This window comes from Bemisia tabaci, chromosome 6, assembly GCF_918797505.1.
Source record: "Bemisia tabaci chromosome 6, PGI_BMITA_v3".
Classification (NCBI taxonomy): domain Eukaryota; kingdom Metazoa; phylum Arthropoda; class Insecta; order Hemiptera; family Aleyrodidae; genus Bemisia; species Bemisia tabaci.
The window spans coordinates 48,819,947-48,844,351 of record NC_092798.1 but is presented as its reverse complement, the minus strand read 5'-3'; the positions used below and the strand labels follow the sequence as shown (position 1 = coordinate 48,844,351).

Here is a 24,405-nt window from a genome sequence, read left to right as displayed (position 1 = left end):
CTACACGCTCCTCGGGGTGTGCCCTTTGTTATGACCATGTTCTATGGTGAAAAAATTATGTATTTTTCGCAGGCAGTCAGCAAGCGCCGGCAATTTGCAAGCTCCGTACTTGTAAATTCGTCAAATTGCAATTAGGATAACATGGATGTAGTAAAGGTTTCTGTAGCGAAGAGATTCAAGGCACGACCTCAGCTTGGAACGCCTTCAAATCCAGCGATACTCTCCGCTTTGCTGCAGAGTTAGTTTAGTTGCTTAACCAAACCAAACCCAACGCAGATTATTGATTACATTTCACGAACTCGCAAGTGTGCCAGCTGGTACCATGCATTCAAGAAGGAAGGGATAACGTATGTTTGAATTCAAAGCAAAATAATCACTACTTCCTAACTCGTTTTTTCACTTTAAAATTTTCTTTAATTTGTTGATTCAAGACGAATAGATTGCAATTTGCCGGCGACTGCTAATTGCCTGCGACCGATATACGTCCGCGAATACATTCTAAAAAAGAATCATATCAGACATCGAATTTAAAAAAAAGGAGAAAAATACGAGTGTTGACACAGTCGAAGAAGAAGAGACGTTTTCGGGCCTCATTTTTTATATTTAAGTTTTCTTCCGAATCTAGAAGACGCCTCATCGGCAGCAAAGAGCGGATCAGTGTGAGTTCACGTCTCACGCAATGCATATCGCGGCTTCAATTGGACGTATTTCTGCCAAACGAAACTATGTGCATTAAGACTTGAGCCCTGAGACCCATAAGAATATTCGCACAACGGGACTCACGTCATAATGCACTTACTTCCGTTTGGCAGAAACACGTCCAATTTTGCTCACGCAACATGGACATCCATCAGGCACGAATATAGTTGTATCTCAGTGCTGTCATCAACGCGTGTTGAGGTGTCTTTCATTTTTGAAATTTGAGGGACGATAACGTTAAATTGATGCTATGATATTCCCATATCAACACGGAGAAAAAAACTTCGTGCATGGGACCCGAAGTTGAGGTCATATGGATTTCTGAAGTTCTCGGATCACGCATCCGAAAACCTAAGGTCCAGATGCCGAAGTTCGGGTCAGACATCTGAAGTTCTTCTGTAGGTACCGAGTGCTTCAGCTGTGTGACCCGAACTTCGGCAACTCGACCTCAAGTTTTCGGATGCGTGATCAGAAAACTTCAGAGATTCATATGACCTCAACTTCGGGTCCCACGCTCGAAGTTTTTTTCTGCGTGAATAATTATTAAAAAAATTGTCGTCGAGCTTTGTAAAGGGATGTACGTCTAAAACTTGGTGTTTTGTTGGGAGTTGTGTAAAGTCAGTGAGTTTTTTTTTTTTTTGGCGATTACCCTAGAAATTTCAAGCCGGGCCAAATTGACCTGACTACCTTTTCTAAAGGAGTTACATGTGGATGAGAAGAAAAGGCGAGAAATTGCCAGTACATATGTTACCAAAAAAGTAAACATTTAAAAAAACGAGTATTTCTGTACTTGCAATGACATACAAATAACATAGATAATACTACACAAATTTGGTCAAAATCGGTTTATAAAAAAACGGATCAATTTAACCGGATTTGGGAGTATGTGTTTAAAGAAAGTCTTGGGGGTCTAAAGGTTAACTCATTTAGAAAACAGTTAATTTTTAACTTAATTTTTGAGAAAACACAGGGATTGTGGGTATGTGGGTATATCTCATGATCGTATTTGACTAGTGCAATTCATGAACTGTTGAAATAGAAGACCATACTTATTTTTTTTCAGTTAATATCTTTCAGTTAAAATTACGGTTTTATAATTTCGAGGAGGAAAAACCCAAATTTACAGCTTGAAATTTATGCAACAGAGAAAAAAGACAGAAAAAAAGTAACAGAGAAAAAAGGTCAAGGAGGTTCTCAAGAAATTACGTTGACTAGTTTTCTAAATAAAATATAAGGTGAGACATGAAGTCTGCGACGTTGCAAGTGGAAATACGCGGTTACGCACTTTGGCCGTAGATATTCTTCTACCAACTTCCGGATCACGTGATTCGCATACTATTCATCTTGCATGTGATGCGAAGTGTGCATTGCCGCTCACAAAAACAATTATTTTCTAACTTATGGATTAAACGTGAAGCATTTTAATACGTCTATCGCTATCTAATATTATTGCTCTCACTTTCGTGCCCTGTCCCTGTCCTGTGGCGGATCCAGGGGGGAGGAATGGTGGTATTTCCCCCAAAAAAGAAAAGAGGGTCCAAAGGGAGGGGGCAGGGGTAGAGGAGTGAGACCATCCACTAGTATCTTGGCCATGGTGGAAGTTTTTACTTTCGGGACTTCAGCATTCTACTGTTGACTTACCTACATGGCTGATGTATGACAACGTGTTGGCAGTTCCGTTTTGCAAACAAGCCGAAAATGGCCAAAGTTTGGGAAACTTATTTATGGCTCATGAAGTCACCCGAAGCTCATCATCCACCATGTGGGTAGGTCAACAGCTGAAATTAAGGTGATGACTGTTGCTCCCTTATCATTTTCCATGAGGAACTGTTGAATCCCCGAAAGTAAAATCTTCCACCTGTCGCTAGGAGGCCAGTGGAGGGTCTCCTCTGTTAAAAACTCACTGAACTGGTTTTAAAACAGAACTATGTTTTTACCCGTATTATTATTATATCTGTAATGTTACTCACATATAATACATAGTTTAGTTGCATGCTCCTGCCCTCTTGTCCATTTTTAACTAATACTAAACATCGCAGAAATAAACAGTCCATTACTAAAATGAAGTTACGCAAAGAGAGGGTATATTATTCGTCAATTTTCTACTTTTAAATAATGCACAAATCATATGCTAGAACTGCTTAAAATTCAATCTGGGAACGGCTACTTTTATAAATTTTTCGAGGACCCCCCTTGCTCTAACAGGCGCCCCCCGGACCGCACACTCGACATAAGAAAATTGCCCCCTCCAATTCACTCTGGATCCGCCACTGTCCCTGTCTATGGTCCAATACCTATTCGATTATTTTGATTCGTTCGATTGGGCGCTTTAGATATTCAAGCCGTTCCCTGTTGAAACCATCTATCACGATCCCATCGGTTGTCCGGAACTCCCACAGCAGTAACAACCGCATTCCTTATTTTGTAGGGGAACGTTCCAACAGGAAATGGGTCCTGGCGTTTCCGCATTTCCAGATAGAGGAGTCCTAGTACCTCCGGGTGTGGGAGCCATTCGAATATACCTGATAGGACCAGGTTTTTCTTCAAATAATCCACTGCTTGCTGGGAAGATGTTTTCTTAAGCTCCCTGAACTGATCCAAAATGCCATCAGCCTCACAAGTTTTGACAAATTCTATGAACTGATTACGAATTTCGCATTCACAACGGAGTTTCTCAAAAGATTCCTTTCTGATGAACTTTCGCGGTGACCCTCTGGGCGACCCTCCTCTGTTCCTCATCTCTCCACTAAACCGTACAATACCTCGAGTTATAGGGATGATCCTACCCCTCCCCTTCAAATCTTCGCCGCCTCCCGTGATGAATCCGACGGTAGGGTCCTCTAAGTATAAGTCGAAATAGTAGCCGTAAATCTTCAAGCACCGAAGAATGCAGAACTTGGTGATGGCGTCCGGGTCCGTTACTGAAATTTAGAAAATGGATTAGGTACGATACGAGTTGGCAGAAACGAATCATGTCGCATCGCGTTTAAACCGAAAAAAGGTTTGATAATGAGCCTGTTCAAATTTTTTTAAAAAAAGACTCAGTTGCACGTCGAATTAATTTTAAATTAATTTAACGTGCAAGTGAGTCTCTTTTTAAAAAAAAATTGATCATTTTCTTGTGCGGCCTCCAAGGCGGAAAAGTTTTTCGATTTATTTTCGTTGAATAGGCTTGTTGCAAACTTCAGCTAGAGTAAAAAGAACAGTTTTTTTTGGAGAAAATGGCTCAGAAGTCACGATGAGCGCACTGGAACAGTCTGAAATCTACTCCTAACTTTACAATCTATATTATGCGTTTTTTAAGCTTCCCGCTTCCAAAACGATTCTACGGTGTAGAAGAACATTTCGTAAGAAAAGTCGTTCCATCCAACCCTTGCGCACTAGGATGCCGCGCAATAGTCAACATGGCCGTCGTCAACCCACCACAACTCGAGACGAACCGGGATTTCATCAACCGGCGTGTTTATGTTTTTATTTTTCTTGCGTTGATAGAGACCATCGTGGAGCTTCCTCACGATTTGCGCGCGGAAGAGTCAGACATGTTGAATATTGATTAGCATCCTGGTGCGTAAGGATTGGATGGAAAGACTCCTCGTACAAAATGCTCACTCGTGATTTGAAAAAAAACATATGGATCATAAATCTCAAAAATTCTAGAGATCATAAAAGTAAAAAAATGTCAAATTAATTAATCTAATTTTATTATTTGTGTTATTAATAGATAATTTGTTATTCCAACCCATAACCCTAGACCACCTAATCAGGTATATTAATATAACCTTTATATACTTCAATAGATAAGACATTTGAAATGATCTATAGTTGAAATATGAATCCAATAGCTTAAATTAGCTCACATATCTCTAGAAGTAATTCTTAAATTACATTAATTATTATGTATCATTTTAGATGCAGGGAGCTTTAAAAAACGCATATTGCTTACGCAGATTGTGAAGCTAGGAGTGTATTTCAGACAATCCCGACACGCCCATCGTGATTTTTGAGCCATTAACAAGAAATAACTCTTATTTTGCTCTAGCTGAAGTTTGCAACTCGCCCTTTCATTCCTCCATAAAGCTCAATGGTAACCCTGTTAAAAGCGACCTGTCTGTGAGTGGAGCATGGTACCATGTTACCAGGTTGACTTCATCATGGTGTAAACGGCGCAGGCAGAGAGTCAAATCAGCGGGCTGATTGTTGAAATTGATAGACAAAGCGATAAACAAAGAAGACAAGAAGGATATGGAGGGATATTATTGGTGGAAGCGGGTAGTTGCGATGGACAAAGGATGAAGGTAATAGACTAACTAATGGCAACCCACGAGAGTCCCGATAGTTAGTCTATCATTTACCTCCTTATCTACAAAACCGGATTTTCCTACTTGCCGCCCATGGGCCGCCTGTATTTTTCCGCCCCCTTCTCATTCGTTTTGAAACATTGATAAAAAGCATCAAGTGAACGTGCCAGAGGGGGAGGGGTGCATAAGACGCGTTTACTCGTGTTGAACACATTTTTTGGGAAAGCCCTGTCAACACTACTAGCAAAAGGTCATGGAACTTTGCGCGAAAGTCAAGTTTCGTAAACCTATCTCTAATGGACAAGGCCTTCCATTCATAAGAAATGAACGGAAAAATTATGAAAGAACAAACACAAAATTTTGTTGAATGATTTTAACTTCCGCCGCAGCGCCGCGCCGACCGCACCGTGTCTGGCGCAATGCGTGAAGTATTCACGCAGTCTTGTAGGCGCTATGCTCTTCACGCTGACCGCACTGTGTTTGGCGCAATGCGTGAAGTATTCGTGCAGTCTTGTAGGCTCTAACATGTGTTACATGCCGCTTGCCGCGCCGAGGGTTTCTCCTTTTCATCTCAAGTCCTCGTCATCATTTCTCCCTAAGTCTGAGCCGAATTTGTGTTTGGTTTCTCTCTAAACTCGACTAATTAAAGGTGCTGTATCTTGTACCACTGAAAGACGACAAAATTAGAAATTACTATACTCTCAGGAAATGAGAGATTTTGTAGCCTTTTCTCGTTTGTAATTTTTTTTCTAAATCCGATTTTTTTTACACCTACATTTAAAAAATTTGCAAAATTTGCCGCCCCCTAGATTTGCCGCCATGGGTTGCGGCCCATGTGGCCACCCCCTTAATCCGGCCCTGCTTATCTATGAGAGCCACCTATTTCAACCAATAGGATCGTTCCATACTCCCTATATCTTTTTTGTCTATAGCTTTGTCTATCAATTTCAACCATCAGCCGGCAGGCGTTGTGTCAATTGCCGAGCTAACTAGTCACATGCTCTTACATAGGTGGAGATTCTGATTCGTTTGCTAATTTCAGACGAAAGAATTACTTACTCACCTGGAAAATTAGTCTCTATAAAAATTGGCATCTTGTAGTTATAAATAAATTAGACCTAGTCTTCAAACAAGCTTTAATTATTCAGCATAGCATAAAATACCGAATTTTCAAAATCCACTCGCGGCTGATAAAGCTTAGAATCGGGAGCCAATCAAAGATGGATTCCAGCACATTGCGACACAATCTCGGTAGTTACTAAGAAAGGGAACATTGGTCAAGATCTGGTCGATTGCCAAGGAATAACGCCTGTATGAGCCTTCAGTAATTTTACCGAGAAATCCTCTGTTAAAACTACTGCATTTTCTAGGAAATCTGGTAAAACGCAATATTTTTCGCTCGTAGAATTACGATATAAAAGCACATTTACCGAATTAGATTACCAAATGCATTCTAAAAAATTCAAATAGTAAAGAATCCGTTAACGTTACATCCGCTAGAAATAACCAATATTGTAAAAAAAGTGAGAGGAAAGTTCCAAGGCTGATAAAACTCCGAGAATTGTTTCATGCACTCGCGTCCACTCTGGTATAAGGCACCGGCAAGAAGTCACTTCTCGTATTTCTTGTTTCGATAACTTTCTTTCGAAGGTTCGCGGTATGAGTAAGCTGAAATTATCGAGATAGTCCCTCGATGACAAGTCGTAGAAGTGCTGCTGGCTTTTACTTACTATCAAAATCATACTCGTCAGTCACTATCATCTGGAACCTGTCCGGAGTGTCCGGTTCCGGATCCCTTGCAACAGATGGCAAGTAACCTCGAACATCTCTTCTGTAGTTATCTTCTGCAGAGAAGAGTGAATTATCGTCGACATCTCGGACTGCAACGCATAATAAAAGAACAAAGTAATTTTCCTCGTCTATACGAAAAGGGGGTTGAGTGCGAGGGGGCACATCTTTGAATAGAGACTGTAATCAAAACGGATTTAATATCGATACTTTTTTTTTATTCTGAGAGTCAAAGTTGGAGTTTTCAAAGGAATATTCACCCTGCTATCCTACTATACTTACTAAAAAATAGACATTTTATCTGAGGAAATTTGGCAACTCTCGAAGGCTCATACGGCGTTCTTCCTTAGCACGGCAGTATTCGTGGAAGGCAGGTTGAAGGGCACCTCATCAGGAGGAACTATAGGGGGCTAAGAGGACGCCCCACTGAAGGGAGTCTGCCTGAGTACTACAGCCTCTAAGAAGTTTTGGGGGACTGCCCTAGTTATAAAGGGGGATCCGGAGGGCCTTTGCCGGAAAATTTTGAAACACTGAGTCATCGTGGGAGCCATTTTGAGCTGTTCTCATTGAAAAACTGATCCATTTACAATGCCAAGATGGAAGAAATCGCAGGCACACACAGGAAAATCTCTCACATCTCTTGGGAGCGGGGGTCAAATAGATTTTCGGGGGGCAGACCCCCCCCCCCCCGTCCCCCTATTTCTGCCCATGGCTTGCGAGCCGTTCGATTAATTGGATTGGATTTTGCAATTTGGAACTATAAATTCTGGCCTGGTTTAAAAACAACGTATTGACATTAGCTTCCCTATGCACATAAGTGTTTTTTCAAATGAGACAGAATTTATAGTTCCAAATTGGAAAATGCAGTCCAATTTCTGTTGCGATCGAGAGCGTTAGGCTGCATTAGGCATTAGGGTATAATCTGAAAATTTCGACACGGATTGAAATTCTTTTAAAATGTTATTTTTAGCCTAAATATCGGCAAAAGTTACCTGTTTGCGGTGGTATCATGCAAAATCTGAATTTTTACTACCACTCGAGGGCGAAAAATTATTTAGCCGCGATTATATGCCGCAAATGCAGGGGATGTGCCTTAGACCTCACAGCCACCACACTGAAAATGAAGTTACTAAAGCACCTACCTTCGTTTGTTACGTTGTAGATTCCAGCCCTAACTTTTTTTAGTGAGAAACCTATCGTTACAGAACACAATTGTGCGTGCTTTTTCATCGTACTTTCCAAAACATTTTCTGCACATTTTGTGCAAAAATCTCCAAAAGTATGCTTAAAAAATAAGGGAGAAGAGAACAGTTTGAAATCCACATTTTTGTAGTTTTTATATAAATATTTTCGGACTCAGCCGAGAGCTATACAAAGGTTTGTATAAAGGTTATACTCATGAATTTTTTTCAAATCCTCCCTCATTTATTTAAGGTATCTTTTAATCAAACCTAATGACGATAAGCTTTAGACTGGTTTTCGGGTAAGATGCAAACCCCAAAAGTATCTATTTACCTGAAAAATTGATCGAATTGAAATACAAAGACTACAGGGAGTAGTTGTTGAATACTGCGTATCGACTTACACAAAAAATCGACGAGTTTATTTTCGAGCTCTTTCCCACTTTTGCGAATGGCTTTATCCCTCTCTTCTTTCTTATTTTCCATACCAAGTTTAACTCCTAACCATGAACCAGCTAGAACAGAAAAATGATGTAAGTCATGTGCGTAAACTTTATCAGAGGAAAAATGCTCGCAAACTATGCGATTCAACAATTAATAATTCTCTCACCGGTTCTTCTTCATGATAGAGCATTTGCAGGTGTCTTAAATTTTGTGAATATCATGTTTAAAATCATACTGCTATAGGGAAGCTGAGTACGAGGATATCCTTGGTTTATAAATTGGACAATTATTGGAGAAAATATGACAAAATAACCTAATCTGCCAAAATACATGTGCTTAAATAGAAAATGCCGTCAGATGACGTCACAAGGGGGCAATTTTCCTCACTTTTAAATCTATTTTTCTCCAATTTTCCATGTCAGAAAAAAATTATGAAAAATACGGCGAACTCAGCTCATTAGGCACTCTCACATGAAGCAATAAAAAGAGTGTGCAAATTCTCCATTAGGTACACAAATCAAAATATTTTTCAGAGGTTTTCAACTTTTTATTTTTCATTGTGATGTTTTATTAATATTTCACTCGCATCTTTCTCCCTACCCATCTGTGCTTTACAAAAGTTCTCGGAGTCACTCTCCAGAGCTGTACAGATGGAGCTCACCTACTACTGTATCATCCTCTGTGAGTATGGTAATGGTATAGGCTTTCACAAAAATGGATTTTTTTAAAATATATATATCATTATTATTAATGAAGGTACCTCAATTTTTACGCATGATATATTTTTTTACGTTCGCATAATTTCGGAATATTTTAGGTAAATTCCTCTCAAAACTTGATAAATATCGTGATCATAGAAACACACGCCAACATGATATGGCTCTCTGTATCAATCCCTCTTTTTAGGATGTCAATGACTTGTTTTGTGAAGGCAACTCATAATCGTAATTACCGACCAGCCAACCAAGCTATCTTAGACCGTATTAATGTACACGTGACAACAGCGAGATTTTTCCGAATTTATTTTCATTTTATTTTATAGTGTAGTAAGCTGCAGGTTTCAGAGGTCCTGTGTTTTTTGAGCAAGAGTTGTCTTCTACTGTAAAAATATTTAATAAAAAATAGTACCTCTTGAAAAATTACGCTTTATTTTCCTGGATCTTTCATTTCTTTGAAAAAGCAGTAAGCAACCTGGGGAAAAAGAAATAGAGGTGAAAAAAAATAATTATATGTATATGTATATTGCATACAAAGAGGTATGGATAGGCGAAAATGTATTAATGATGAGCGATATCATTTTGATGATATTGAGCGAAGGACTGTAGAACGTTCCCCAAATGGAGAAAAACTGTATGTAATATCAACAGAAATTTCAAATAATAATTTCCGGGTGTGAGAATGGAGAGGTTGCATGTGTGAGGGATTTGCGATTTGACTGTTGATTCTTATGTAAAAGTTCGCGAGAAACACGATGATGCCACTGGTTTTCTCTGAAATCATCTCCCAAGCTCAAAAAAAGCTCTCAAAGTGAGGCCAAAATGGAGGGGATATCCCACCCTACCCTGAGAGTCCACCTCTACATCAAAACAAACTCTCCATGCAAAGATAGGGAGCAAATACATTGACAGGGCTGCCACTTTATTTGGGGACTCCAAAACTGAAAACACGGCAACCCTGCTAATGTATTTGCTCCATATCTTTGCATGGAGAGTTTGTCTTGATGTAGACGTGGACTCTCAGGGTAGGGTAGGATATCCCCTCCATTTTGGCCACACTTTGAGAGCTTTTTTTGAGCTTGGAAGATGATTTCAGAGAAAACTAGCGGCACCATCGTGTTTCTCGCGAACTTTTACATAAGAATCAATGGTCAAATCGCAAATCACTCACACATGCAACATCTCCATTCTCGTTGGCTCCTTCTTTGTTAAATGACATTTCTGTTCTTTCAAAGAGACGTAGATCCCGCCACGGAGAGGATCAACGATTGAGTTTATAAGAGTTCTCGTTTGGGAATCATTAGATTGATCACTTCTTTCGATGCGCCTCTTTCCGTATCGACGAAGTTCCCTATATGCACCAAGAGACTCATTCATTAGAATATAACTCCCGCACACTTCTGCCGTTAACATCACCCTATGCAGCTCTACTTTTTGCCGGTGAGGTTGCAACGTGGTTGCAAGCAGAGTATAGGGGCGGGAGAATGACGCGAATGTAAAAAGAAGGGTATGGATTCGATCGACATGAATACATCGGAAAGTGGAAACGTAAATTGATCGATGTGAATCCATCGACAAATTATTAAAATAATTAAGAAATTGAAAAATCGGTCGAAAAATAAAAACGTGAACCGATCGACGTGGTTCCATCGACACCGATTCGATCGACAAACCTGTGAGTCGACTTCGAATCGAATTCGACTCACGACTCACGGCTTTTGTCGATAGATTCACGGGTTTGTCGATCAAATCATGTCGATCGGTTCACGTTTTTATTTTTTGATCGATTTTTTAATTTAATAATTCTGTTAATAATTTGTCGATAGATTCACGTCGATCAATTCACGTAGTTCGATGCATGTTTTTGTTTTTCGATCGATTCATGTCGATCAAATCGACACCGTTTTTTTAATAATTCGTCGATCGAATCCGTGTCGACTGAACATGTGCGTAATGGATCGTATTCGATACATCAAACAGGTGAGATCGTATCAATATCGATTGCGGTTCAACATGTAAACATAGCCGCGGGAAAGGGATAGTGGTCACTGACACCCATGATTAATTAATTAATTAAAAATTAAAATTAATTAAATTAATTTAAATTAATTAATTTCAATCGGAGCACAGAGAAGTGACTCTGCGAATATTAGCGGAAAGGACACCCCGGAATGTCAAAGCGGATATTTGGCGAAGTTTAAAATTCGAATTAAGGTCTTTTTAAAAACCCAAAATTGAGTCCTCTTGAAAAATTCGACTTTTCAGAAAATTGGCGGGTTACGATAAAAACCAAGATCAATTCTACCGTGATAAGGAGAAACGCCGTATGAACCTTCCGGATTTGCCAAATCTTTTCTAATAAAATACGAATTTATTGGAGAAGTTGTAAATATATGTTCTTCTAATTTTTCAGAACTATTTGTCTCTCACGATCTCAAGAGCCTCTCACTTTGAAAAATATCCCTTTTAAGGGGACGGACAATCTCCGTTACGGAAGCACAAGGTCGTTTCTTTTTTGGTGACGGCGGTCTTGAGATCAGTTGGAGGAGAATAATGAAAAAAATTAGCATGAAAAAACTTTAAAACATCTCGAGTTTTAAATGTTACTTACGTTGAAGTCGTGTTTGTCTTTTGTGCGTGCAGGCGTCTATGCCCCATCTACCGTCATCGGCGACTTGACTTCCATCATCTGTGAAACTCCCGACTGAACCATTGAAACTTCTCGATGAACTTTGAGACTTTCGAGGTTTACCTACTATTAAATTAACAGTTACATGTAGTGGCATTCAATTTAATTGAACATTTTTTTATTCTTATTCCAATAAGCATTATTCCATATATCCATTATTTTGTCCGCTTCCAAGCGGAAAAAATCCCGGTAAGGTTCCGCAACACGTAGGAAAAAACTTCTTGAGTGGGTAAAACTTCAATCATGAGATCGGAAGTTCGGGTCATGTGGATCTTTGAAGTTTTCCCGTTCGAGCATCGGGAAACCTGAGATGCCGAAGTTCGGGTCACACATCTAAAGTTCGATTGACACCTCGGTCGAATCTTTTATGAGGTAAAGCGAACCTCAGATGTGACCAGAAATTCGGTAGCTGGACCCCAAGTTTTGCACGAGCAATACAATTTCAGAGATCCACATGCCCTAAACTTCAGGTCTCATTCATGAGGTTTTTTACTCCACGAACTTCATGTTAATTAAGAAATTCTAAGATTTTCCTTGTTGAGAAATATGAATTATAGTTACAGGAAGGACTACGGAGATATTATAATGGAGTCCGACCAATTGGACTGCATTTTGCAATTTGGACCTATAAATTCTGGCTCATCTGAAAAAACACTTGTGTGCATAGGGAAACTAATGGCACATACGTTGTTTTTTAACCGGGCCGGAATTTATAGCTCAAAATTGCAAAATGCAGTCCAATTGTGCCCTAAAAAGTCGTAATTCAAGTCGTTCAATACAGCGAAACCCCGATTATCGGTTAAAACATCGATTTTCAGTTTTTAGTGTTAGACGCTGTCTAATACTTCCAAGAACGTCGGGTTCAAATTTCTAACCATAATTTGCATCGATAAAGATGTCATAAATATTTGGAAAGAATCGCCTCTATATACCAGTGGCGAGGCGTGAATGGTCGATTATCGATATTTCCCCATTTAAAGCTATGGTAAAAGATCGAATATTAAGGTGTTCTTTGTGAACACTCTGTTAATCGATCCTTTCCCATGGGTTTCAAAGAAAGATAAATCGATATATCGCAAAGCACGCCACGTCACTGGTTTCTACAGATTAGAGTCCCTTTATACCCAGAGTTAAGACAACTCGATTATCAGCTGACTGGCAGCCGGCCTTGGCTGGCCATGGAGGCCGAAACGAGTGCACCCAAACGAACGATATTGAGGGACAAGGATCAGGAATCCTCCGATGTCTGTCACACAAAAACAACAACATCAACAAATTGATCAATTAAAAAGAAAATGAGATTGGTTTGTGAATAAAATCTCAATCTATTGTCATTTTGGACCGATGGAAATAACAATTTACTCTTGATAAACCACAATTAGGTAATATTTTCATTATTCTTGTTCACATCCGAGGTACCGCCATCTTGGTGCACTCGTTTCGGCCTCCATGAGCGAGAACCAATCAGAATTGGATTTTTTTTAGGCCACTTTCAGCCCAACCAAAAGTGAGTTGTCTTAACTCTGGGTATAAAGGGACTCTACTACAGATGGCAACAGAGGCGCCAAATGGTAGCTGTGCTCGTCTCTAATTCCCGATTTTGTGTTTTTTGGCCGTGAATTGTTCAAAAGCGTGAATTTTCGGAAATGTTGGGTGGCTCGTGGGCCAAATGTGGCAGAATTATCTCCTGAACACAATGGAACAGTTATCTTATTCATTTTTCCACCGTGCTTTTTTTTTTTTTTTGGTGCGTGTCGCATTAGGTGGTTTTATAATGTCCAAGGATACATCCAGGTCCTTAGAAACATTTTGCCTGACAACAAAACTGCATGACTCCATTACATTTTGTTGCCCTTTTTCACGATTAGTGGGTCCTGTCCGTTACACACTTAAGTGATAGCCGACTGAGTTTTCTAACCGGTAAAATTACGCGACGTAATCACGTTGAGCATTTCAGAAATGTCTCAAAATTATCATAAACATGAAACATGAACATGCTATGGTATAGACATTCAAATTTGCACGATCCAGGAAAAAATTCACTCAGTGAGTTTAGCGGGCTCTTCAATATTTAGACAATATACTCAAAGCTGCGAATTGCGAACTTACCCTTGGCGACTTTCTTAAGCGCATTTACGGCCCGGCCCCCAATGCCCAGCGATTCTTGCCGTTGAGGTTTTGCAGAACCTACAACGATGAAGAAAAGACCAAAACATAGTGTTAAGGTATGATTCGATGGACGCAATATATTGAGTCAGAACGATTTGCGATACGTCGCATCGATTGGTTCCATTTTTTCGGCTACTAGTAATTTTTCTCGAATTTTGAAATCGCAATTCTGTTGTCAGGAGACTAAAAAATTGACTTACCAATTTTGACAAACAAATTCAACGTAAATAAGGCGTGCTGTTTTAGAGAGAAAATATTGTATTTGAGTGCAGTTTCGATATCAGTATCGAATGCGATATTTTTCCTCTGAAAAAACCACGCCTATATTACGTCAAATTTCTTTGTCACAATTGGTAAGTGAAGCTTTAGTCTCCTGACAACAAAATTGCGATCTCAAAATTCGAAAAAATGACCAGTAGCTGAAAAAATGGAATCAATCGATGCGATGTATCGCAAGCTGCTCTGACAAAAAAAAAAATTCAAAGATAATTTGTTTCAAGTTAAAAGAAAAATGCTTTCATACAATTTTTCCCGTGCAAGCTGGATCTGTCACGCACGGCTGATGACAATGATATGAACTGCTAATTTTAAGTCCATGTTTCGCGACATTCAGAGGTTTACACATCATAGACCTTTAATTCTCAAATTTGTGTAAAATAGGTTCCAGAATTATACCTTTTTCGGTTGCTTCTTCATAATTATCTGAGAAATCTCCCAGAATAGCAAATAGTTTTGATTTCCCGCCCAACAATTGCTAATTTTAAAGGAAAATATTTGTGTAAGTGTCAACACTGTACTTACACTAAATATTTTCAAAAGAAAAGGAGGAGCTGCACGACTTTGAAAACATTGTTATCGCGCTGGTTCCTTTTTACTAAATACCAAGTATATTAAAGTAAATATATTAGTACTACATACTAATTACTAAATATTATCTGCACTTCCCTTCTCTTATGCTTGCATATATCTCATCTACAGAGACAACCTCTCACTCAGGTAGTGCGCAATTTTATCGTAGGATGGAAAAACCCCTAACGGTTTCTAATAGCTCGAATACTTTAAAATTTTTGTCGTCATAAAGAAGTCTAGAGTATCATATTCAAGTCTGTTAATTTTCTAAATAAAACTCATAAATTTCGGGTAAACACTCTTTAATTTTTTTCAAAAATTCTCTGTAGCGAATCCTTTACGGGTTTTTTGTTGAGCATTTACAAGGAGTAAAATTTGAGTAAAATAGTGTTTAAAAAAACTCTCAAAACATCCACCGTGGTTTTTTACACTAACATGATTTAAAATAATGATGAAATACTCTTCAAAGGTGATTTCTTTCAAGGAGAACTAATCAGAATTTTCGCTTGCAATTTTGTGTGATTCTTTGAGAATTGACGGAGAAATTTGGAAATTTCAACAAAACTTGTTGATTAATTCTCTAGCTAAAAAGTAAAACGTGAGTGCGAAGTGTGAGACATTGTGACAACGTCACAATTTGAGATATGTTTTTTTCTACTTCAGTCATCAAAATTCATTTTTATACATAATGTTTTTTTTTTTTTTTTTAGATAGGGCGCTGTAGTATTATGGTAAGAGTAAATGCTAGTTCTGCCGTGATAACGAAGTAAGCTGTGTCAAACCTGCCACCAATTATCTGGAAGACTCTTAGAAATCGTTCAGATGATTAAAAATCGACCAATTTTATTGCAATTATATAAAAAGGATATTATTCATTTTAATGTCAGGCTAGTACCAGGCAAGACAGCCGTAAGTGCCATCTTCTGCATGCTTTTGTAGTTGCATCTTGGACGCACAACAAACACATTTTCAGGTGAGAAATTGGCAGGAAAAGGGAGGCATTTTACTTAAAAGCTCTGTTTTCATTGGTTTTCTCTCTGCAGGAATAATGTCACATACGGCTGTTTTGTCTGAAACTACGTCATTTTTTGCGCACGCACGGCTTTCTCATATCTCTCGTTTTCATGAAAATAAGACGAATTCCGCTATTGTAGCTATTTCAGTGACTTCATCTAAAAGAGATAAGATGAATTTTGAAGGGATTTCGATTTCGATAGGCTCTCTTCGCTATCAAGGCAGAGTTATGTTTTTGTGCTACGTGCGCACGCTATACACGCGCGGCATTAATTATAGACCATAGACAGAGATGAGTCAAGAAGAATGATTTTGCGTTTTTCACAGGTTCTAACCATTTAAACAGTACTTACCCTCAGCGTGAAAGTGTATTGGTAATTCCGTTAGTGAGAGAATCGAGAGAACCACCGTCAGTGTGAACCACATGGCTCCTAGCTAAAGGCAGGAACCACTACCATCTGAAGTTCGAGTTGGTAGACCAAGTCAAAATATACGCGTGGCGAGCGTTTGCAAAAGCAGAATACGTCCCACTTTTTCCCCTCTCGATTTCAACAATTTGCAACGAGCACTTGACACATGCCCCTCTCTATGCTAGCTGATTTTTTTTTTTTTGTGTTCGTAGCGGCGCAGTTTTTTTTAGTGTATTTTCCGAAGAAAATTCCCGATCACGGGTCGTAGATCACGAAAATATATGCCATTCAAATTCATGTGTATATATATAATATATATATATATGGTTAGTTAGTTAGTTAGTTTTATTTAACGACGATCAGCATCTAGGCTATTTACGTCGGGGACTGGGCAATTTTAAATTTTTAAATTTAATTTCTTAAAGAGTTTTAAAATTTCTGTTAAGAGACTCATTAGAACAACTATTCTGCGAAAAAAATTGAAATTTGAGGCAATAGATTTTGAGGGGTGTGGCTCGAAAGTGGGGGGAGGTCAAATCTTGTCCACTCGATAACTCGAGCGAAAATGAATATTTTACGGGTGGTAGTTCTCCCCTAGGACTGGTTTGGTAATGAATTTGAGCTAAATCGGCCGAGCCGTTTAAAAATGGCGAGCTTTGAAAGTTTTAGGCGAGGGGTGCGCGGCATGAGGGGAGCCAGCCGGAGCAGGGCCGCACAGTGGGTCGGGGGAGAAAGTTTTTGGACAAGCTGATCGTCGCACAGTGGGTCAGGGGGAAGAAGCTTTTGGACAAAATTTTCGTCGCACAGTGGGTCAGGGGGAGGAAGTTTTTGGACAAAATTCTCGTCGCACAGTGGGTCAGGGGGAAGAAGTTTTTGAACAAGCTTTTCGTCGCTCAGTGGTTCAGGGAAAGGAAGATTTTGGACAAACTGCGCGTCGCACAGTAGGTCAGGTGAAGAAAGTTTTTGGAAGAACTATTCGTGGCACAGCGGCCCAAGGAAAGGAAATATCTGGAAAAAAACTATCGTTTACACAATGACTTACAGACGTACGATTTTATGACTACAAAAATCCCACTTCGGGAAATACACTTCCTTCCCGCGGTGGATGCGCGGGACACTTAAAAAGAAGGAAAACTAGATGTTTAGACGACCCTGAAAAGACGCGCGCGAAGCGCGCGTCCTGGGGGGGCTCGGGGGGGGGGCGAACCCCGCCCAAAAACCGGCGCTCCGCTTCGCTCCGCGCCGGTTTTTTTCTTTTTTAATTTGCGAAAGTTCCTCGCTATCATTGAGAGGTTAAAAACTTCCACTTTGGCGTTGTTTGAAAAGAATGACAAGAAGAGCAGAAAAGCTGCGCGCGTTCACATTTTTCGCGTACTTAGAGTTGTATCCCTTGTATGCGCTTGCTTCTCACAGGTTGTTTCAAACCAGTTGCACCGCAAATTTACATGTTGCTCCTATGACGTAAGTACGTACCTCTCTTTTTCCCGGAGTCTCAAAAAGCGTTAAGTTGCGTTAAAGCGTTAAAAGCGTTATGTGGTGGTCAGGAATCAGACTCATCCAAAAGTGCAGAGTAGCCCTTGCGTCATGGGAACGATGATTTTATGTCGCGTAAAGTTAAGCTACACGGAGAAAAAAACTTCGTGCATGGGACCTGAAGTTAAGGTCATATGGATCTCTGAAGTTTTCTGATCACGCATCCGAAAACTTGAGGTCGAGTTGCCGAAGTTCGGGTCAGACATCGAGGCACTTCGGTATGCACCGGAGTATTTCAGATGTGTGACCCGAACCCTTCGGTATGTATCGAAGTACTTCAGATGTCTGACCCGAACTTCGGCAACTGGACTTCAAGTTTTTAGATACGTGATCCGAAAACTTCCGAGATCCATATGACCTCAACTTCGGGTCCCCAGCACGAAGTTTTTTTCTCCGTGTAAAGTTGAGCGAAAAGCTCTCAAAAGTTTGAATAGACGATGCAGCTAAGGAATTTAAACTTTGGGAGTATAAGTTGGGTTTAGGGGTTTTTATCGACACCTCAACATTAATGAGAAATGATGAGAAATTGCAGAAATTCTCAACGCAAATAGACACAAACAAATACAAAATTGATCTATAATTGTACATAATACGGTCGTATAAAGTTAGAACTGAAGGGGGGAGGCGCTCTTTGCAAAATTCTAGGTCATTAAATATTCCTGTAAAAAAAATTGTAAATTCAAATTTCAGATAAAAAATCGATCTATCCTTGTACAAAGTACGGTGGTATAAAGTTAGAGTGGAGGACGGCGGGTGCTCTTTACGAAATGCTTGGTCACTAAATATTCCTGTAAGCGAAAAAGTTGTAAAGAGGGTTATTCAAATCGGCGATTTTACCCAACGCTTGGATTTTTGCCCGGAGTTGGATATGTTGTTCCCTATCACAAGACACGCCTTTTTCCGGCATTGGCAAGTTCACCCGAAATTTTTCCCGCGCGCTACAGCGTTGCCAAGTTGAAAACAGGCAAATTCCGTAAGTGGCATCAAAATTGAGCTATGAAGTTGCGGTTTTAACGAAAATTCTCTAAAAATTACGCACTTTTAGGATATGACCATGTTTTTAATGTCGCATTAATTTTAACATGCATTATTGCCAAATTTCCGATTTTTAAATTCGACAAATGCTACATATTCGCAAATACCCAAAAAAGCTATCTTCAAATTTGAATAAAAAGTTGTCTAATCGATAGTTCGTTCGATTCCGCATCCATCGATATATTATAGCTCGCTGGGAAACTTTTGGTTCGCGAGATATCATCATTTTTGTGAACAGCTTTATGGAGCGACGACGCTTTTTGAGTCCGGGCGGATAGAAATTTTAGCCTCCAAAAACACCGGGTAGCATTAATTCCATGGTTTCCTATGTAATTTTTGGCGCTGAATCCGAATTTGACCATTTCATAAAAAAATTGTCACCAAGATGTTGCCAAATTTGGCAAAAATTGCTTAAAATCGGCCTTTTTGGCGGATTGTAGCCTGTGACTTGCCAGGAGTTGATCAGACGACAAAATTGGTTATTTCCACAGTTAAAACTCGTTAAACTATCTACAAGCTGAGTCAAATTCTTTCTGCTCACGGTAAAATTAAACGCGCGACAAGCAGCAAACTGAAAAAAAGACACCAAAATTGGCGCTTTTTGCGGTTTTTGTCGTAAGTTTCTTGTTTTCCGATTAAGAGAATGTTTCTTGACTATACTAATGAACAACATGAGCAGAATTTAATAAAATTGAACAATAAAATAAGATCGAACATATTCCAATGTTGCCAAGCTTAAACAAAATACTTTAATTTTCGCTGGTTTTTTCGATATTATTGTCCTATATTCTTTGTTCACCTCTTATTTTTAAATTTTATAAATGTATCTCTCTTGCAAAATAATACACTTCTGTAGAATAATTTAATTTTCAACTTAGATATATACTAATAACTAGGGTATTTAGTTCAGAGAGGAAAAATTCATAAAATAGTGAGTTTTATCGAATCGTGTCAATAAACCACATTTTGAAACAATAATGGAAAATTTTCTGTTAAAAATTAATGAATAAAATGTACTCCTCAGACAGACTTCATTAAAACAAGACAAGACGCATTGCAATATTGCCAAAATTACGTACAAATCGTTGAATTTTGGCGGTATTTGACCGTTATTATTCATTACCCTATATTTAGAATACAATTTTATTTTATAATTCTGAGATAATGGAGTTTAATAGAAAAAAGTAACGACACCAAACTGAAGAAGACGCCCAGGAAAGGACAATAAGGGGCTTAAAAAGGAACAAGGGCGCTCTAAATTACTGAGGACCTGTGGGTGGACAAGGGACTATGGCGGTTAGGCGTCGCGGGGCCCGAGAGACCGCTGTTAAAGCGGCTCTTTATCTATATATGTAACAATACAATAGTTTGTCGTTACACTCGGCGTAATTAGGATTTTCCTAAGAAACATTCTCTTAATCGGAAAACAAGAAACTTACGACAAAAACCGCAAAAAGCGCCAATTTTGGTGTCTTTTTTTCAGTTTGCTGCTTGTCGCGCGTTTAATTTTACCGTGAGCAGAAAGAATTTGACTCAGCTTGTAGATAGTTTTAACGAGTTTTAACTGTGGAAATAACCAATTTTGTCGTCTGATCAACTCCTGGCAAGTCACAGGCTACAATCCGCCAAAAAGGCCGATTTTAAGCAATTTTTGCCAAATTTGGCAACATCTTGGTGACAATTTTTTTATGAAATGGTCAAATTCGGATTCAGCGCCAAAAATTACATAGGAAACCATGGAATTAATGCTACCGGTGTTTTTGGAGGCTAAAATTTCTATCCGCCCGGACTCAAAAAGCGTCGTCGCTCCATAAAGCTGTTCACAAAAATGATGATATCTCGCGAACCAAAAGTTTCCCAGCGAGCTATAATATATCGATGGATGCGGAATCGAACGAACTATCGATTAGACAACTTTTTATTCAAATTTGAAGATAGCTTTTTTGGGTATTTGCGAATATGTACATTTGTCGAATTTAAAAATCGGAAATTTGGCAATAATGCATGTTAAAATTAATGCGACATTAAAAACATGGTCATATCCTAAAAGTGCGTAATTTTTAGAGAATTTTCGTTAAAACCGCAACTTCATAGCTCAATTTGATGCCACTTACGGAATTTGCCTGTTTTCAACTTGGCAACGCTGTAGCGCGCGGGAAAAATTTCGGGTGAACTTGCCAATGCCGGAAAAAGGCGTGTCTTGTGATAGGGAACAACATATCCAACTCCGGGCAAAATCCAAGCGTTGGGTAAAATCGCCGATTTTGAATAACCCTCTTTGTAAATATAGCTCCTTAGAGACGGTTTGAGAGGTAGTTGACTAGGGTTCTCAATCACCCCTTCGTCCTACCCTAAACCGACCACAACTTTATTAACAGAGTCAATTTTCGGTTTCTGAAAAAATATATGAAAACTATATATTTATTACAAAAATGCCGATTTTTTTAAAAATTCTCACTTTCAACCTTTCGTACATAGAATTCTGTACAGATTTATTATGTTTATGTTTATACTGATAAACCAAAATGTTGAAGCGTATCGAGACAAACGTAAATTATTTAGAAAGAACGAGTAGATAATTCGGGGGAAAAGCAACATCAGTGAAAAATAATTACGATACAAGCTTTTTCATTCTTAGAAGATGATTCTTCTTCAGCGAAACATGATACTTACTATGTACAAACGGACAGTATAATTAATACACATCAGTGTACATCTGCATTACAAAACATGTATATTTCGTTTATAAACATAAATTATGCGTACATCGCTTTACGCGCATCTGCTGCAAAGCAAGGGGTCGAATGGAAGGGGAGGGGGTGAAGGGGCTTTCCTGTACCTAAAATTTAGATTTTGTAAAAAAACCTCGGCCGAAAATCACGAGTGTGCTGCCGTCCAACGCAAAAACGCCATTTTAATTTTTTTTGGAAACAATGTATCATAGCAGAAAAACTTGTGTACCTGGGACAATGTTTTTACCAAACTCTTTCGCAAATACTATCAAGAACGCAACCTGAAAATTTGAGGTGCACGGGCAAGTTTTTATTTTATAAAGTTTTAAGTTCCGAAAAACGCGGGAAAATCTCGATGAATTTACGGCGTTCTTGCTTAGCACGGCAGTATGGGAGCTGAATGTCATAGCTCAACAGTTGAATTTTCGTAATTATAGGTATTTTTCATCCACACATATTCTATTAAACTTATTTGAATAGCCCAGACAAACCGGTGACTGCTGAGTCCCGATCCTCATCGATGCCCTGAGTGCTGCACGTTTCAGGGCACCACTCAATAACAGACCGATGACTATCCTTCATTCAGGTACATTCAGCTGCCCATATTCAGTGCAGCGGCGTGGCGTGAATTGCGATCTATCGATCGTTATGCCATTTAAACCTATGGGAAACGATCGATAAACAGGGCGTTCGCAGCGAACACCCTAATAATCGATTCTTTACCATAGGTTTAAATGGAATAACAATCGATATATCGCAATTTACGCCACGCCACTGATCAGTGTGTGATTTTGGCTCTTGGCTCGGAATCATAAAACTTGATTCGCATGTGAAAGCTGCCTCACCTCTCGATTTTTCAATATTCGAAGGGCCAATGCTGACGAGATGTACATACACACATATGAGTCGCTCTCACAGCGCTCTCCGGCGCTCTGCGACGCCTAACCGCCACAAAACTCGGTCCTCCCACAAGTCATCAGGGAGTTGGCACTACCTCATTTCATTCAAAACCCCCTGTCGCCAACCTTTAACCGGGCGTCCCCTTCGTCTCCTCCCAGGAGGAACCCAATCAAGCATCTTTTTTAGCAGCCTCTCTTCCGTCATCCTATTGACGTGACCGTACCAGACAAGCTGTTTGGTCATGACGTCGAACACGATGCCATTTCCGACTTCCATTACCTGCCGAAATGTAAAATCCAAATTTTCGTCACTTCTAACTGAAATGACCGAGGAAAAAAGGTACGATCCGGATTGCCAGAAACACTCTTAATGTACGAATGAGGTGTTTACGTGCTTGAGCAATTTCGAACTTGGGTGTTTTTTGGTGAAGGTATGAAATAAAGAGAGAAAGAAATGAGGAAAGAGAGAGAGAACTCGCAGGAAGTAACTACACTTCAATGTTGCCAATTTTCCCCTCGGAAATTGAAATTTACCTGGAGAATCTTTCTTTTCTGACTGAAAATTTCCCTCACTTTCCCTCCGATTTCATGCAAAAGTCTGAACATTTTTGGGGAAAAATCGAGTAGGTACATGCATTTAAAAAACTAAATAGTCTGAGTCAATTTGGAAACCTTGGAATTGGGTTACTTTCCTTCCTCCGGGAGACAAGAAACTGAGGAAGGAGAGAAATCATGTGACTAATGCACGATGAGATGCATTAAAAGCGAACGCAAATTATAAGTGGTTACATTATGATATAGGTTATTTCCCCAAATTTCCCTGGAATCAAGACCAGAGGAAATATTAACTCCAGTTTGCTTGAGACATTTATTTACATATTTTTGCTAGGATTCACTGACACTCAGCCTTTTTTCGTGATCTATACGTTTCAACTCATACCCTTAGTTGGATTTTTTCCCTTTTTTTCAATTTTTTAATTATTTTTAAAAATGTGTCTAGGTATCAGAAAATCAGACTTTCTGTTTCATTTTTGCCATTATATTTTAATTTTTTATCGGAAAATACATCAGGGTAAATTGAAAAAGCCAAAGGCACGGGGTAAGGCCCACAAGGATGCCGCTAATGAAGGAGTCGTTTCAGTGACTTTTTTTTTAAATTTTTTTTTTTTTTTTATAAATTTGTACAAGTGTCAGAAAGTCAGACTTTCTGTTTCATTTACGCCTCTATATTTTAACTTTTTTTATCGGGAAATACATCAGAGTAAATAGAAAGCACGGGGTAAGGCCCACAAGGATGCCGCTAATGAAGGACACGTTTCAGTGGCGTGGCGTGCTTGCGATATATCGATTGATCTGCCCTTCAAACCTATATGGATCGATAAACAGGGCATTCGCAATTCAGCAACGAACAACTTATAATAGATTCTTTACAAAAAAAAGTTACTTCGGATCTATATTCACGCCTCGTCACTGTCACGATGTCATTTTCATCACTTTCCACCGAGCATATCTGAGCGGAAATTTACGTCGAAACTCCCTGCCATGCACTATGTGTTTTTCAATTTTAGAGTGACGTGCGGTACAGGCGCAGGATTTTTTCACTTCTTTCGTATCAAACTTGCGTCATTAGCGCTGAGGTTCCAATGAAGTGGTTTGAATATAAGAGCAATCTTCGTGACACTCAAACGAGAATTCTGCGTATTTATTCCTTGCCGGAGTTACAACATAGAATTCCACGAAAATTAACGATAAAAATATGGAAAAGTCATGACAATGGTGACGGAGACAAGAAAATCTTTTGCAAACTCTCGCCGAATTTAAAAAAAGAATTGCAGCAGACGGAAAGTGGCGAAAAAACAAAAGGCGAGCGCATCGGGAAAGTCTGAACTACAATGCTGGTAAACAATACAACGGGAATACAATTCAGTACTGTTCGTACAATAATACAA

At 39.2% G+C, this 24,405-nt stretch overlaps 1 protein-coding gene across 1 annotated transcript; it reads right to left on the bottom strand.

Moving 5' to 3' along the window:
- Positions 1 to 1,460: 1,460 nt before the first annotated feature.
- Positions 1,461 to 16,562, bottom strand: LOC109031355 (uncharacterized). Its single transcript, XM_019042811.2, has 7 exons — positions 16,201 to 16,562; positions 13,925 to 14,002; positions 11,738 to 11,881; positions 9,539 to 9,601; positions 8,371 to 8,481; positions 6,728 to 6,877; positions 1,461 to 3,620 (listed from the first exon to the last, which is right to left on the bottom strand). The coding sequence occupies exons 1-7, from the start codon at positions 16,271 to 16,273 to the stop codon at positions 3,037 to 3,039; spliced, it is 1,203 nt and encodes a 400-aa protein (XP_018898356.2). The 5' UTR covers positions 16,274 to 16,562; the 3' UTR covers positions 1,461 to 3,036.
- Between the last annotated feature and the right edge of the window lie 7,843 nt (positions 16,563 to 24,405).

What these genes read in the sequence shown, in the direction of transcription:
- LOC109031355 (XM_019042811.2), bottom strand. Translation starts at nt 16,273, where the DNA reads ATGTGGTTCACACTGACGGTGGTTCTCTCGATTCTCTCACTAACGGAA. An exon ending in AAGACAAACACGACTTCAAC is followed by an intron (nt 9,602 to 11,737) that starts GTAAGTAACATT and finishes CTTTTTCCCCAG; the next exon opens with GTTGCTTACTGCTTTTTCAA. An exon ending in TGACGAGTATGATTTTGATA is followed by an intron (nt 3,621 to 6,727) that starts GTAAGTAAAAGC and finishes TCTAAATTTCAG; the next exon opens with TAACGGACCCGGACGCCATC.